This window comes from Monodon monoceros, unplaced genomic scaffold (genome assembly GCF_005190385.1).
Source record: "Monodon monoceros isolate NGI ecotype Baffin Bay Population unplaced genomic scaffold, NGI_Narwhal_1 Super_Scaffold_12, whole genome shotgun sequence".
NCBI lineage: Eukaryota > Metazoa > Chordata > Mammalia > Artiodactyla > Monodontidae > Monodon > Monodon monoceros.
In genome coordinates this window covers 159,640,428-159,656,789 of record NW_021703768.1, presented here as the reverse complement: position 1 = coordinate 159,656,789, position 16,362 = coordinate 159,640,428, and the positions used below count along the sequence as shown (strand labels likewise).

General features: G+C 54.3%; 1 protein-coding gene across 9 annotated transcripts in view; it reads left to right on the top strand.

The window, feature by feature from the left end:
- Positions 1–12,906, top strand: part of PTPRS (protein tyrosine phosphatase receptor type S) — a 161,244-nt gene extending 148,338 nt beyond the window's left edge. For 6 of the 9 annotated variants that reach the window (XM_029216688.1, XM_029216690.1, XM_029216687.1 and 3 more), the window contains 13 exons: positions 1,118–1,165; positions 2,390–2,487; positions 2,567–2,690; positions 3,275–3,450; positions 3,530–3,649; positions 6,448–6,602; positions 6,701–6,986; positions 7,216–7,394; positions 8,140–8,266; positions 8,352–8,477; positions 10,402–10,556; positions 10,747–10,882; positions 11,599–12,906. In XM_029216688.1, the coding sequence (XP_029072521.1) occupies positions 1,118–1,165; positions 2,390–2,487; positions 2,567–2,690; positions 3,275–3,450; positions 3,530–3,649; positions 6,448–6,602; positions 6,701–6,986; positions 7,216–7,394; positions 8,140–8,266; positions 8,352–8,477; positions 10,402–10,556; positions 10,747–10,882; positions 11,599–11,667 (1,799 nt within the window). In that variant the 3' untranslated portion in view covers positions 11,668–12,906. The remainder of the gene's footprint in view (positions 1–1,117; positions 1,166–2,389; positions 2,488–2,566; positions 2,691–3,274; positions 3,451–3,529; positions 3,650–6,447; positions 6,603–6,700; positions 6,987–7,215; positions 7,395–8,139; positions 8,267–8,351; positions 8,478–10,401; positions 10,557–10,746; positions 10,883–11,598) is intronic. The other 3 variants (XM_029216691.1, XM_029216689.1, XM_029216695.1) reach the window with 1 other exon arrangement.
- Positions 12,907–16,362: the final 3,456 nt, after the last annotated feature.

Genomic DNA, 16,362 nt, shown 5'->3' with positions numbered 1-16,362 from the left:
TTTTTTTTTTTTTTTTTTTTGCGGTACGCGGGCCTCTCGCTGTTGTGGCCTCTCCCGTTGCGGAGCACAGGCTCCGGACGCGCAGGCTCAGCAGCCACGGCTCACGGGCCCAGCCGCTCCGCGGCATGTGGGATCTCCCCGGACCGGGGCACGAACCCGCGTCCGCTGCATCGGCAGGCGGACTCTCAACCGCTGCGCCACCAGGGAAGCTCCACCTCCTCCCTCTTAATGGGCTCATGCCAGCTGCTTCTCACCAAATAAGGAATTTTTAACTTAACTGATGGCCGCTGTTCTCCTTATGAGCTCACAGCATGGTAACGTCTGTCTCTCTGCTTGCACCCAGCTCTTCACTTCTTGTCTCTGAACTCGTTCATATTAACTCTTTCCAACCAAATGGAGATTTTAAAACATTTATATTGAACTGATGGCTGCAGTCCTCTTGAAGGGCTCATGCGTATAGCCTTGCATGCTATTCCTAATGTATTTATTTCTCTCTCTTTTCTGCTGCTGGACTGTCTCATGTTAGTTCCATGTTTATCCAAACGAGGATTTTGATCATTTATTTTAACTGATGGCTGCAGTCCTCCATAAGAGATCATGAAAGGTCTCATGACACCCCTAATGTACTCCCTTCTCTTTTCTGTCTCTGGACCAGCTTATCTCAATTCTGTTTCCATCCAAATGAGGATTTTAAATGTGTATGTTTAAGTGATTGGTGCTGTCCTCCTTAAAGGTCACGACATGGGCCCGTATGTCCTTCCCCTGCCCCCAAGTTTCTCCCTCACCATCCTGCCTCTCCTCCAAAATCCCCTCTGCTGACCCCAACAGGGGACCCAAGGCCAGGTTGTTCTGGGGGGACACGTTGATAGAAGAGCCTAAAACTTTGGGATCTTTCCGAGGTCACAGCTGAAAATCAGGGCTGGCCAATGTCCAGCCGGAGGGAAGCACAGCAGCTGCCATTGGTTCTCTGGTTGGGGCCCAGGCGGCCGTGTGTCCCTCACTCGTTGCTCTGCCCTTTGCGTCTGTCCGCCGGCTGCTGTGCGTGCACCCAGCGAGGGGCGGGGGGAGGTGGCCTCCCCGCGTGTTTTCATTTATTTATTGTTTGCTGTTTCTGCAGATTCAGGCCTCAGCAGCCCCCTCAGGGAGCCGGGGTTTCACTTTGAAAGTTAGTTCCTGTGTCTCTCTGTTCTTAGCTTCCTTTCGCGCCTGTTTGTTTTCATCCTTGGTTTCTCCATCCCGCCTCCTCTCTCTCTGCCCACCTGTCCTGCGCTGGCTTCTCGAGGGGGGGCGGGGGTGTGGTCTGCCGGGCCCTGAGGTCGCGGGTTGTGACTGCGTGTGTGTGTGTTTGTGTGTGTGTGTGTGTGTGTGTGTGTGTGTGAGAGAGAGAGAGAGAGAGAGAGAGAGAGAGAGAGAGAGAGAGTCTAGGTGAGACATGTATGTACATGTAAGTATCGCCCATGTGATAGGGGACCCACCAGTCAAATGGACACCAGTCTCAGACCCCTTAGATGTGGGCTCTGGGGCAGCCCCCGGGGTGGCGGGGAACACGCAGGGGCTCAGACCAACAGCTCTTCACCAGCTGGCTCAGCACATCTTTATCGGTTTAACACCAGTGCTTTGGTGCTGGCGCATAGCCGTCAGCCTCCCTATATCTGCAGAGCGAATGTGTGAGCTCATGCATGGCCACCAGGCCCCAGGAGAGGCCAGGGGTCTGGCAGGCTCAGATATGGGGAGGAAAGAGCCAGGCCCACCCCACGACCTCCAGCCACCCCCACCCCCCAGGGGGCTCCAAAGATAAGGGACGTCACCATCCCATGTACCAGATGAGAAAATGAGCCCTCAGAGATCAGGGGGTTCGTGGCAGCTGCCCCACCATCCAACACACACATACCCCGTGTCTCCCCTCCCCGGTCCCTCAGCTCCACCTGGCAGAGGACTTTTGGGTCCCTCTGATCCCCCAGGGGCCGGAAGGGGTACTGGCCTCCCGCCCCTGCCCCAGGGATGGTATTTCCGAAAGCCCAGCCAGCTGCATCCGCTTCTTCATCTCTGTGTCACTTGCCTGCTTCACGAGGCACCAGGAGCTTGAAGTCCTGGGCGCGTTGACCCTTCCCCAGCCCCTGCATCCCCAGCTGGTTGCAGGGGGGCACTGGGGAGGGAGGGCACTGGGAGCTGGGGCTCAGCCCAGAGCCGCTGCCTCGTGCTCCCCCCTTCAGCCCCGCAGGCCTGGGGTCCCTGCCCCCACGGGGGCTGCCCTGAACCTTCCCCTCCCCCGCCACTCCCTCTAACTGCAGCTCGTCCATTGCAGACTCACACTGTAGAGCACCCCCCCCCGGCCCCCGGGCTGGCCCCCGAGTGACCGGCCACGCCGTTGGGTCTTCTCTTCCCACAGGCATGCTCAGCCACCCACCCATCCCCATCGCGGACATGGCAGAGCACACAGAACGCCTCAAGGCCAACGATAGCCTCAAGCTCTCCCAGGAGTACGAGGTGAGCTGGCCCCCACCTCCCACTCTCCCGGGCCCACAGACACCCACCCTGACACCCCCCCGCATCCCCTTCCCCACAGTCCATCGATCCGGGCCAGCAGTTCACGTGGGAGCACTCCAACCTGGAAGTGAACAAGCCCAAAAACCGCTATGCCAACGTCATCGCCTATGACCACTCTCGTGTCATCCTCCAGCCCATCGAAGGTAGCACGCGGGGCCCCAGGCTCCGTCATGCCCAGCCTCATTCCACAGAGAGCGCACAGACCCCATGCCTCCTCTTGGCCACGGGGCCAGGCCAGAGGGGACTAGCTAGGGGACGGGTGGGGAAACTGAGGCCTTGTCCAACGCTAGCCAGAAGCCACTGGGAAGTTTTAGATATGTATTTAACTGATGGCCGCTGTCCATTACATATTTCCATCTATTCCTCTACCGCAGTGACGCTCATCAGGGCAGTTCCACCACCCGGGACATTTGGCGATGTCTGGGGACATTTTTGTTGTCACGGCTTAGAGGAAGGGGGTGTTAGTGGTATCTAGGGTATAGAGGCCAGGGATGCTGCTCAATAACTTGCAAAGCACAGGACAGCCCCTAGCACAGAATGATGCGGCCCCAAATGGCTATAGTGTTGAGGTGGAGAAACCACGAAGTACATGCCGCACGATTTCCTTGGGGACAGATTGGGGCGGTCCAGGAGGGCTTCCAGTAAGTGGGAAGCGGTGGACCAGGTGGAACCAGCCTAGAAGGACAGAGTGCCCCCACTGATCTCTGGCTTCTCACCCCGGCTGTAGGCATCGTGGGCAGCGACTATATCAACGCCAACTACGTGGATGGCTATCGGCGGCAGAATGCGTACATTGCCACGCAGGGGCCGCTGCCCGAGACCTTCGGTGACTTCTGGCGTATGGTGTGGGAGCAGCGCTCCGCTACCATCGTTATGATGACGCGGCTAGAGGAGAAATCACGGGTGAGGCCTGGACCCTGTGGCCCCCAAGCCCTCAGTCGGCTCCGGCCCACACTCACCTCTGTTCTCTTCCCTGGTACAGATCAAATGTGATCAGTACTGGCCCAACAGGGGCACGGAGACCTACGGCTTCATCCAGGTCACCCTGCTGGACACCATCGAGCTGGCCACGTTCTGCGTGCGGACGTTCTCCCTGCACAAGGTGGGGCCCAGGCCGGGACTGGGGGCTCTGGGGAGGGGGTGATGGGGGTGGAGGAGGAAGACGAGCTTCTGCCCTGGGAGCTCCCCATGGGACAGAGAAGAAACCATGTTGTCCCAGGCTGACCACATTCTCAGGTGGCCCACTTCATGGATGGGCACACCGAGACTCAGAGGGGAACAGCTCTTGTCTCCAGCCACAGCAGGAGGACAAACCAGCAGAGTCCCACTTAGCAGTGAACCTGCTGTCCCCTTGCCATCAATCCTGCCCCACACACCAGGTCTTCCTTGCTCTCTGGCCTCACCCAGCCTGGGTTTATGGCAGGGTCTTGGCCATGCAGTCAAGGGGCTTCCAGTCTTGGATGGAAGACACAGTGGGCAGTTGAGACTGGGGCAGAGGGAGTCTTTAGATATGTATTTAACTGATGGCTGCTGTGCATAACATGGTTCCGTGTGTCCTTGTACATCAGTGGTTTTCAGTTGGGGCATTTTGCCATTCAGCGGACATTTGGCAATGTCTGGGGGCACTTTTAAAAAAATTTTTTATTGAAGTGTAGCTCATTTACAATGTTCTATTAATTTCTGTTGTCTAGCAAAGTGATTCAGTTATACATAAATACACATTCTTTTTTCGTATTCTTTTCCATTATGGTTTACCACAGGACATTGAATACGGTTCCTTGTGCTATACAGTAGGACCTTGTCGTTTATTCATTCTGTATATAATAACTTACATCTGCTGACCCCAACCCCCCACTCCTTCCCTCCCCTAACCCCCTCCCCCTTGGCAACCACAAGTCCGTTCTGTATGTCCGTGAGTGTGTTTCTGTTTCGTAGATAGGTTCATTTGCGTCATTAGATTCTGCATATAAGTGAGATCATATGGTATTTGTCTTTCTCTTTCTGACTTCACTTAGTATGATAATCTCTAATGGCATCCATGTTGCTGCAAGTGGCCTTATTTTGTTCTTTCTTATGGCTGAGTTGTATCCCATTGTATATGTGTGCTACATCTTCTTTATCCATTCATCTGTCAGTGGACATTTAGGTTGTTTCCATGTCTTGGCCATTGTTGATAGTGGTGCTATGAACATAGAAGTGCACGTATCTTTTTGAATTGGGGTTTTGTCTGGATATGTGCCCAGGAGTGGGATTGCAGGATCATGTGGTAGCTCTGTTTTTAGTTTTCTGAGGAACCTCCATACTGTTTTCCACAGTAGCTGCACCAACTTACATTCCCACCAACAGTGTTAGGAGGGTTCCCTTTTCTCCACACCCTCTCCAGCATTTGGTATTTGTGGAGTTTTTTAGTGATGGTCATTCTGACCTGTGTGAGGTGGTACCTCACTGTAGTTTTGATTTGCATTTCTCTAATAATTAGCGACGTTGAGCCTCTTTTCACGTGCCTCTTGGCCATCTGTATGCCTTCTCTGGAGAAATGTCTATTTAGGTCTTCTGCCCATTTTTCCATTGGGTTGTTTGTTTTTCTTGTCGTTGAGTCGTATGAGCTGTCTGTATATTTTGGAAATTAAGCCCTTGTCGGTTGCATCGTTTGCAGACGTTTTTTTGTACGTTGTCTTTTTGTTTATGGTTTCCTTTGCTGTGCAAAAGCTTGTAAGTTTAATTAGGGTTCCATTTGTTTATTTTTGTTTTTATTTCTAGTGCCTTGGGAGACAGGGGACGCTTTTTAGTGTCATGCTGGGGAGCGGAGGTGCTCCTGGTACCACAGTGTTCCCCTGGCCGCCAGCCAGGGCCTCTCAACATTAAGCATACATCTGGCCCAGGTGCCAGAAGACGGTCAACGGACACGAGGGGGTACAGATTTTCAGTTGATTCACACCTGAAGCACACACTGTGTGTCAGGCCCTTAGCTGGGCATCAGGACACCCAAAGTGTCCTGCTCTCGTGGGACTTACAGTCTAGTGGACAAGACACAGACAATAAATATGTAAAACGACAGGAAATCTTACACATAAAACAGGGCAGAATAGAATGGGTAGTGGAGGACCTGCAGTTGGTGAGGAAGGGAGGAGATGTGGGGTAACAGCATTCCAGGCAGAGGGCACAGCCGTGCAAAGGCCCTGGGGCTGGACTGTGCCTGGGGTGTTTTAGGAACAGCCGGGAGTCCCGTGTGGCTGGAGCAGAGTGAGTGAGGGTGAGAGAGGGAGGAGGGGAGGGCAGGGAGGGGACGGGGCAGGTGGTGCAGGACTCTGTGGGCTGCAGGGGAGACTTGGGCTTTTACCCCCAGGGAGGGCTGTGGGCAGAGGAAGCAGAGGAGGGGCGGGACCTGACTTGGGTGCTCACCAGTGCCCTCTGTCTGCTGAGGTGGGAATAGACTGCGGTGGGGATGCCCGGGGACCAGGGTGACTGCTCTGGTCTGGATGGATGATGATGGGGCTGGACCAGGGTGGTCACCATGGAGGGGGCGAGTGAGAAGTGGGTGGGCTTGGGGTAGACTTTGAAGGCAGAGCTGACGGTGCTGACTGATGTCTTGGATGTGGGAAGGGAGGGGAGGGGAGTCAAGGGCGACTCCTAAATTCCGGCTGGAGTGCGTGGAAGGATGGCGCCGCCATCAGCTGAGATGGGGGGAAAGGGTTTGGGGAGAAAGTGGGGGGCACAGTGCTGGCCGCGTTGAGCGTGAGATGCCAGTGAAACCCCCAGGCAGAGACCCCCCCCCAAGCCCCAGGTCAGCCGGGCACCTGAGTCAGGCGCTCGGAGTAGTGGTGGTCTGGAGGTGTGAACGTGGACCCCAGCACGTGGGTGGTGGGCTGGGGTGACTGGCGGTGTCCCTTTGGCCTCCAGAACGGCTCCAGCGAGAAACGGGAAGTCCGGCAGTTCCAGTTCACGGCGTGGCCGGACCACGGGGTACCCGAGTACCCGACGCCCTTCCTGGCTTTCCTGCGGAGAGTCAAGACCTGCAACCCGCCGGACGCGGGCCCCATCGTGGTCCACTGCAGGTACCCCTGTCCCAGTCCCCTGCTCCCCGCTGCGCCCCGCCGCACCTACCCCACCCCCTTGCCCGGGGGGCCCCTGATGACCCTGCCTGTCTCCGCAGCGCTGGTGTGGGCCGCACGGGCTGCTTCATTGTCATCGACGCCATGCTTGAGCGGATCAAGCCGGAGAAGACGGTGGACGTGTACGGCCACGTGACGCTCATGCGGTCCCAGCGCAACTACATGGTGCAGACTGAGGACCAGTACAGCTTCATCCATGAGGCCCTGCTGGAGGCCGTGGGCTGCGGCAACACGGAGGTGCCTGCCCGCAGCCTCTATGCCTACATCCAGAAGCTGACCCAGGTGGAGCCCGGCGAGCACGTCACCGGCATGGAACTCGAGTTCAAGGTGGCCTGGGGGGTAGAGGTTGCTGTGGGCCGGCTGGGGGAGGGGGCTGAGCGGGAGATCAGAGTTAAGGGGACCAGAGGGTGGGGGGTTGGTGTTCCCCTGCCTGCCAGGCCCCTGTTAGCGCCCTGGCTGGAAACACACAGCCCACCCCATCCCTGAGGAAAGCAGGTTCCCAGCCGGAGGCTGTCCTGATGGTGGCCCCCCGTCCCCTCGTCCCTCGTCCCCACAGCGGCTGGCCAACTCCAAAGCCCACACATCCCGCTTCATCAGTGCCAATCTGCCTTGTAACAAGTTCAAGAACCGCCTGGTCAACATCATGCCCTACGAGAGCACACGGGTCTGTCTGCAGCCCATCCGGGGTGTGGAGGGCTCCGACTACATTAACGCCAGCTTCATCGATGGCTACAGGTACCTGCCCCTGGCCGCTGCAGGGGCCCTGGCCTTTGCCGGGCGATGCTGAGGCTCCAGAAAGGTCCCAGCCCTGCCCTCGAGGGGGCCTCCAGTCTTGCGTGGGACAGAGCTAGACGGACCTTGCCAGTCTCAGTCACAGCTGAGGTGGAGGGAATCTTTAGACATCTATTTAAGTGATGGCTGCTGTCCGTAACATGGTTCTATCTGTCCTCCTCTATCAGAGGTTCTCAATCTGGGCAATTCTGCCACCCAGGGGAAATTTGACCGCATCTAGGGATGTTTGGATGGTCATAACGGGAGTGAGGGAGGAGGATTACTGCTGGCATCTCAGGGGCAGAAGCCAGGGGTGTTGCTTAGCGCCCCACGGTGCACAGAACACGGCCCCATCACAAAGAATCATCCAGTCCCGAATGTCGGTAGTGCCGAGGCTGAGAGAAACCCTGGCCAAGGGAGGCTGTTCCAAGGAGGGGGTACTGCCTGTGCATAACCCTAGGGAGAGCTTGGCCTGTGCAAACAACGGAAATTAGTTTAATGGTACCTGAGTGCAGGCAGAGGGGGAAGGCAGGACAGGTCAGCAGACAGCCCTGCAGCCTCCTGGAGAAGCGGGAATCTATCCTCGGGCTGATGGTCTCTCCATGTGGAAAATGGGGTTATTTGGAGGGTTGAACCGGACAGGGAGGGAGATGATGCCTGGGCCGGGGTTTCCCCGTGGCCCTGGCCTCACACACACCCCGCCCCGCAGGCAGCAGAAGGCCTACATCGCCACGCAGGGGCCGCTGGCGGAAACCACGGAGGACTTCTGGCGCATGCTCTGGGAGAACAACTCAACCATCGTGGTGATGCTGACCAAGCTGCGGGAGATGGGCCGGGTGAGCCGGGGGCCGTGGGGGGAGGGGCGGGGGCGGGGCCAGGGGCGTGGGGCGGGGCTGACCACGGCAGCCACCTCCCCAACAGGAGAAATGTCACCAGTACTGGCCGGCCGAGCGCTCCGCCCGCTACCAGTACTTCGTGGTGGATCCGATGGCGGAATACAACATGCCTCAGTACATCCTGCGGGAGTTCAAGGTCACAGACGCCAGGGTGAGTTTGGGGTCGGAGTGCTGGGAAGGACCAGAACCCGGGCCGGACCCTACGGGCTGCTCACCGTTCCGCTAGTGGTCCGGAGAGGGCTTCCCTAGTTGGGGGTAGAAGCAAAGGCCCAGGGGAAGGAGAAGCCCCCAGGGCTGGTTGGAAGAAGAGTGAGTTGGCCATTTGGACAGTCACTCCCACCACCGAGTGGGGGGAAGAGAGGGCCTTGACCCCATGGCCTCCCCGTTGGAGCGTGCGTCACACCACTCACTAGGGAACACGGCCCAAGGCGATCATGTTCAAGGGAGTGAGTGGGGCGTTTCCCTGGAAGCAACAACCCATGGGAGGGTAGTAGCGCTAGAGGGCTGAAAGCGGGCTGGGGGAGAGGTAATGGATTGATGGTGCCGGATGGTGGCCGACGCTGCCGTAGATGGAAAAGAGCAGAGGATCCACGGGTGGCGTGATGGGGCGTGGGAATGTCAGTCAAGATGTTGCCAGTGGATGGCAAAGCCCGATGGGTAAAGAGCATCGTTAGTCGTCATGCGTGGGTAGCGCATACAGCGCTGTTGGATTGGTGGAGTGGGGGGGTTGGAGGATCAGTGGAAGATGTTGGGTGGTAGTGGAGGAGGGTGGTAAACAAGGATGGTGTTGGACGGGAGGAAGGTGGGACTGGAGATTGGAACGTATGGATAACAGGATGGAGAATGCCAACAGAACGTGGGTTACTACGGGTTAGTGAAGGGTGACGTGTTATCAGCAACGGGTGGAGGAAGGTGAGGTTGGAGAGGACAGATGTTTGGCCGGTGGCGGATGGAGACGATCAATGGGAAATGACTTTGGAGAGAGTAAAGAATGACGAACATTCAGCCATCAATGGTAGTAGACAGTGCTGCTGATGGTATAAGGTAGAGGAAGGTGGGGCTGGAGGAAGGAAGTGTTAGGTGGTGGAGGATGGAGACCATCGGGGTAAGACGGCATCACTGGATGGCACCATCTTGATGCAGAGACCGTGACTGACTGGGAAAAGGTAGATGACGAGTAAAGGACGGTGGCGTGAACGTCAGTGGAAGATGGTCCTTAGAGGGGGAAGAGTGCTGAATTACTAGGGATGGATTATGGAAGATGGTACCATTGGGTCGGGATGAATGGAAGGTGGCAGAGAGCCATGATGTTGGATGGCCCTGCTGGGTCGTGGGAAGGTGGGATTGGCGAGAAGGACGGTTGAGTGGTAGGGATGGAGTACGTCAGTGGGAGGCGGCATCGTGGGATGCTCAAGTACTGAGTTACCCGCAGTGGATGGTGAAAGTTAGGAGGTAACGGCGTTGGGTAGCGCGGGTGGAAGGTGAGCTTCCAGTGGTGGCTGGTGGAAGATGGCGCCCTGGGGTGGTGAAGGATAGTAGATGATGGCGCTGGTGGGTGGTCGAAGACAATGGGCAGTCAGTGGTGGGGGATGGAAGACGGCACCCCTGGAAGGTGAGGGTACGGGGCAGTGCTCTTGTACTCTGAGATGGTGCAGAGTGGAGGATGCCAGGGAGCTGGAGAATGAATGGGACCAAGAAGGGCAGATGTGCACTCTGGGACGGCAGACAGCAGTGGTGGATGGGATTGGAGCTGTGCAGAGAGGGGCAGTTCGGGGGGGGGGGGGGGTGGTGAACGATGGCCACCTAAGGTGGTGTCACTGGATGGTGAAGTTAGAGGATGAGCATGGCATCCTCGGGTGGTGAAGACGAGATTGGAGCATCTCAGTGAAAGATGGTGCCCTTAGACAGTGTAGGACAAGGAGTCGTCAGGGTGGATGGTGGAAAATGGGGCGGAGGATGGGGAAGGACGGAGGGTGGTGTTGGCTGGTGGTGGAGGATGGGACTTTGGCGAGGGTGGGAAAACAAGCGTGACCACCACTGACCTTGATAACAAGACTGGGCTCTCTCTGTTCCAGGATGGACAGTCCCGGACTGTCCGGCAGTTTCAGTTCACGGACTGGCCGGAACAGGGCGTGCCCAAGTCGGGGGAGGGCTTCATAGACTTCATCGGCCAAGTGCACAAGACCAAGGAACAGTTTGGCCAAGACGGCCCCATCTCTGTCCACTGCAGGTGAGCTGCTCCCCGAGCCCCGGCCCATGGCCCGGCTAGGGAAACCGAGGCCTCATGAGGACGGCCTCAGGCACTCCCGTTTGGGCTCTTTCCATCCCTGGGAGGCATCAGAGCAGGAGGGACGGGAATCGGGCAGTTAGGTCAGGCTCCCCCAAGCACTGCCCCTGAACTCCCGCACTGTCCCCAACAGCGCTGGCGTGGGCAGGACGGGTGTCTTCATCACGCTCAGCATCGTGCTGGAGCGGATGCGGTACGAAGGCGTGGTGGACATCTTCCAGACCGTGAAGATGCTGCGGACCCAGAGGCCAGCCATGGTGCAGATGGAGGTGAGGGCGGGACGGGAGGCGGCGGCCGGGCCCCATGCCGGTGCCGGCCCGGGCCTCTGTGTTCTCCCCTGTGAGATGAGCACAGCCACTCTCCACTCTCTGGGTGCTTGTGGGTGGAAGGTCCTCAGCCCCTCCTGCTTTGGGCTGACCCAAGAGTAAGCTGAAGGCCAGAGCTGAGAAGCGTCCCTTGGAGTGGGCAGGGATGCGTCCGTCCCGGCCCCAGAGTCACAGCGAGGTCAGGCTCAGCCAGGACCCCGGCACGGGCCACGAAGCCTGAAGTGAGGCCCAGAGCAGGGAGGGACTTCCTGCCATCAAGTTCACATGGGACATTTTAACAATGTCCTCCAGGGACTTCCGTGGCGGTCCAGTGGTTAAGACTGCGCTCCCAATGCAGGAAATATGGGTTGGATCCCTGGTCGGGGAACTAAGATCCCACATGCCCTGCGGCACGGCCAAAAAAAAGAAAGAAAATTAAAAGCAAAAGAAAAACCAGTGTCCTCCAAACTCTCCCGTCTCTGGGGAGACAGAGCTGGAGTGGCAGCCTGCCAGCCCCCCGGGGGATGTCGCAGGGCATGGCTAAGCGGCCGCGTCCTAAGAGATGAGAAGGCGAGAGCCCAGCGAAGGCGCAGGCTGCTCTGGGGGTCCCGGGGAGCCCTGGGCGGCTTCAGAGCAGGAGAGGCGCTGACAGAGGCCCACCCCTCCCCTCCCCTACGCAGGACGAGTACCAGTTCTGCTACCAGGCGGCTCTGGAGTACCTCGGGAGCTTTGACCACTATGCAACCTAGAGCCTTGTCGGCCCGGCCCGACTCCAGCGGCCCCGACGCCTCCCGTGCCGGGCGGGCCCCGAGGCCTGGACCCCGGTGGCCGGGACAGGAGGCGGCGGCCGTGTTTCCGCAGGGTCTCCGGGAGCGACGCGGCCCCTCAAGCCCCCAACCCCCGCGTGGCCCCAGCCAACCCCCCCTGGACCGGCCGCCGCCTTCGCTACTCGGCACATTCCTCATTTCCTTCCAGAACGAGATTCCAAAACGAGAGATTCCGGGGTGGGGGGAGGGGGAGGCGGTGAGCAAAAGGGGGTTCTTCCCCAGAACCGGAGAAGGGCGGGGGCTGTGAACTTGGCCCTCGTCCTTCCCCGGGGAGCCTTCCTGCCCCACAGCCTGGAGGGCGCCAGGGATGGGGACCCGATGCAGCTCTCTTTCGAACGCAGTGACATTTCCTGTTTTTTTAAATAGTGTATTTTTTTTTCCTTTTTTTTTTTTTTTTTTTAAAGAAGAAACAAACGGGGAAAACAAAGAAGACTTGACAGTCAACGAATTTAAAAGGAAAAACTTGGCTTATTCCTATTCTGTTCACAGACAGTCAGTCTATTTTTTCACTGTAGCAGCCGTTCTCGTGAACCAGCTGTGTTGGCAGGCGTGCGCGGGCTTAAGCTTGCCCCTGTGGCTTGCTTTTTTTTTTTTTTTTTTCCTACCATCTGAAGGTGTGCCTCACTCAAGAATAGGACCTTTTGCTCCTGATTTTTTTTTTTTTTTTTTTTTTTTGCTTCTTTCTTTTATAATGAAATTCTCAGACATATCCAGGAGGGTGAGGGTGGAGAGCAGGGGGACTCGGGCCCACCAGCGTCAGGTCTCGAGCCCACGGGCTGGGCGCTGCCACAGAGGAGATGGCAGCGACCCCCCCCTCCCCGCAGCCTCAGCCCCCATCCCCCGGTCTCCTACCCCGAGGAGAAGGACTGAACAAAACGGGAGGTTCTCACTTCTTTGGGGAGAGAGAGGCCACGTGCTGCCCCAGATCAGGGACCCTTTCCGCCCCCTGGGACCATGGGGCAAGTTTTGGGGCAGAAGGATGGGATTCCCCCCCCCCCGCCCCCACCCCTGAGCAAGTAAGTTTTTCTCTTTGTACAAGAGCAGATCTGCCGTTGCTTTCAACACTGTTTATTCAAACGGAAGCAGCTGGGTGGTTTTCCCACCTCTGTGTATGTAGATAAATCGACTTTGTATTAAAGGAAGATCGTCTGACCCCGGCCAGTGGTGGAGTCTTTGTCAAGCCCCCACCTCGTCTACCCCATCTCCCTGGGGCAGCCGGGGGCCTGGAGAGCTTGAACGCAAACCCCAAGCCCTGGCCCTGCAGGGGCTGCCTTATTGATAATAGTTACTCTTGTTGATAACTGTGAGCATCTACCATGGGCCAGCCCTCTGAGGTGGGAGTCGACCCAATTTACAGATGAGGAAACAGAGAGGGCAGGCACCAATGCAAAGTCACACAGTGGTTTGAAGTGGACCTGAGATTCATACCCCAGCCAGTCTCATCCACAGCCCACAGAAGGGTCAGTGATAAAGCTGAGTTCGTGGAGGGCTATTCTTCCCCACGCTCTAGGCCACCCAGTGAGTGGACCCTACTCTGAGCCAGGGTCAGACCCTGGAGGATGGAGGGTGAACCATTCTGGGTCCACAGCCATGCTTGGGGCCCTTCCCCATCTGGCTTAAGACCCTGAGATGGATGAAAGATTCCCCCTGTTCTCACAGAGATGCTCCAGGGATGAGAAGAGGGTCTTAGGGAAGGGGCCCAGCCTAGGAAAGAGTGGGGTCATCCCTTTTAGAAGCAGTCAGATCCAGTAGTCAGTAAGTAAATCAAAAAAGTGATCACCACCGTTAATAAGCTCAAATAGATTTACCAAACCCCATATCCCCACCCCTAAAATTCTCAAACACATATGGAACATTTATAAAAATCATCGTTAATAAAAATCAGCAGTGGAGATGTTCATGGATTTCAAGAAACAAATATTAGATAAGATAACCTGATCTTGGCCCCAGGATTAGACTCTGTAATAGTTAGACTCCCCTGAAAAGGCCTACAATGAGAAATTTTAAAAACATGTTTCTAAATGAGGCATGAGTTAAGAAGGAATCAACATAGAAATTACAAGAAACTGAACGATTCAGATAGTACCTTATGTAATGAAACCTGTGGGATGCAGCCAAAGGGATACCCAGAGGAAAACCATAGCCTTGAACATGTTGATAAGAAAACAAATTCTGAGAACAAGCCCACTTTTAAAATACATGAACCAAACTTTCAGTTCAAGTAGCTCTGATTGGGCATGACTGAGGTTCTTTTGCATTAACAGAATAAAAACCTTTCTTTAAAAACAGCATAATAGATAAGTCTCAGGCAAGTACAGTCAAGAAAAGAGAACATTCAAGTCCAGGAAAATGGGGAAAAACATTAACTACAGATTGAGGCTTTTTTAAAATTGTGAGATGAGTATCAGGGGAGACAAGCAGGAAAGACAGTAGAGAGGGAGGGATAGTGGGAGTGATAGCAGAGCTGACATGGGAGAAAAGTCCCTCACTCTCCCCCTGTGGGATGGTGGGAAGAGCAGGCAGTAAAGAGAGGAAGGTGAAGAAATAGCATGTAAAGGACTACATTTAGTAGCCTCTGAGTTCTGAATTCAAGAAGTAGTGGAGGGGTCCTCTTCTTAGTAATAGACTGGGGGACCAAAGGGATAGAAAAGTTAGAGTCTAACCCAAGCCTGGTCCTACCTAAATTATCCAAGACTTTATCAACAGGCTTCTCTGCCCATAGGACTTCTACTCAGTCCTCAAAGCCCAGTACTAAAAGCTCCTCTAAGAAGGCATCTCTCATTTCCCTTCTCTGTTTCACTCAAGCCCACTGAGGCTAAGGTGTCTGAATAGGATCTCCCTTGCCCTCCTTGAGTGTGTGATCCTTAGCTCTGAGGTTCCTCCCTTGAGATGCTCATGGCTATAGTTGGGGGTAGGTGGTGGCAGACGGGGATTTATCTGATGAATTCCTGGGAGAGGAAGGCCCTGAGGAATTGCCTCAACCCACTAACAGGAACACCAAGACCTTGACCCTCCATAGGATTCCATAACATCCATCCCCCATTTATTGGGCATTTACTGTATGCTTGGCTCGTACAATCTCAATCCTTCTGACAATGCACCAATGGACAGGTGGGAAAACGGAGGCTCAAATGGGCCAGGTTTCTTACCCAAGATCACACAGATGGTAAGTAGTGGAACCTGGACGTGGGCCCAGATCTGGCCAGTTCCCACGGTGATAGAAAGTTCAAGACATCTAGGCCTCCAGACCACAGTCACATCAGCACCAAGCTGAGAGGGACAGGGTCCTAGAACAGAGCCCCACCTCCCATCAGCAAGGACCTATGAGGGGCCAAAGCATTCTAGTGCTCTGGAAAGTGCAAATACCCTAAATACACACTTTGTCCCTAACTAATAACATCACTTTGAAATGTTTAAAACTAAAATACCCATGAGGAGAAATGAACAGAACTACAGTGATGCTGGATGCTGAAGCTAACTCAGAAATGGAAAGACCAAACTGACAAAATAATAAGGATCTTGAGATGAATAATGCAATAGCAAACTCGAGCAAATGGATACATACAGGACTATGTGCCCAGCAAATAAAGAATGTATGTTCTGTCCAAACATTAAGAGCCCATCGCCAAAAAAAAGGACCATGAATTAGACCATAAAAAAAAAAAAAAGTTCAGGCTTCACTCACTAGCCACAATGCAATAAAATTATAAATCAGTGATGACATGTAGCTCCTCGAATTTACATAGGTGGAAGTGTTAACAAATGAGTCAAAGATAAGCCATACATAAATTACAAAGCATTTAGAACTGAATGATAAGACAACTGCAAATTAAAACCTTTGGGATGTAACCAAAAATGTACTCGGAGGTAAATTCAAAGTTGTAAGTGCATTTATGGAGGGAGGGAGATCACTGCGTATAAATGAAATATGTAGTCAAAGAAAGTACTCAGGGAAAATACATAGCCTTATATGAATTTATAAGGAAAATAACTGAAAATAAACTAGTTAAGCTTTCAACTCAAGCACCCACAAAAGGACAAATAAACCCAAGGAAAGTCAAGGGAAAACATTATTAAGAAAATCTGAAATTAGTGAAACGGGAAAGTACAGTAACAATAACAAAATAATATAAAAAGCTGGATCTTTGGAAACACCCATAAAAGAGGAAAACCTTTGGCAAGAAGACATCACAAATAAATGTTAAGGATGACAGAGGAACCAACAGTTCTTACAAGGGAGATATTTTAAAGGATGAGCATATACTACATATATACAACTTTATACCACTAACTGTATAAATGATAAAATAGGAAAAAATCTAAGAAAACCAGGTCATTAAAAAGTGGATAACCTTCAAAAACATGGAAATGATGGTCAAAGATCTAGCCGCCGTACCAGGCACCTTCCCAGATGGTTTTTCAGGTGAGTTTTGCCAAATCTTCAAGAAAAAGATGATTTGAATCTTTTATAAGCTATGTCAGCTTACAGAGGGAAAAAAAGAGATAGTACTCAAACTGTACAGGACAAGCCAAGAAAAAAAAAATCTATCCCACTTATGTGCCTAGATTCGAAAAGGCTAAGAAAATACTAGCAATGCAAATCTAGCGTCTCTTCAA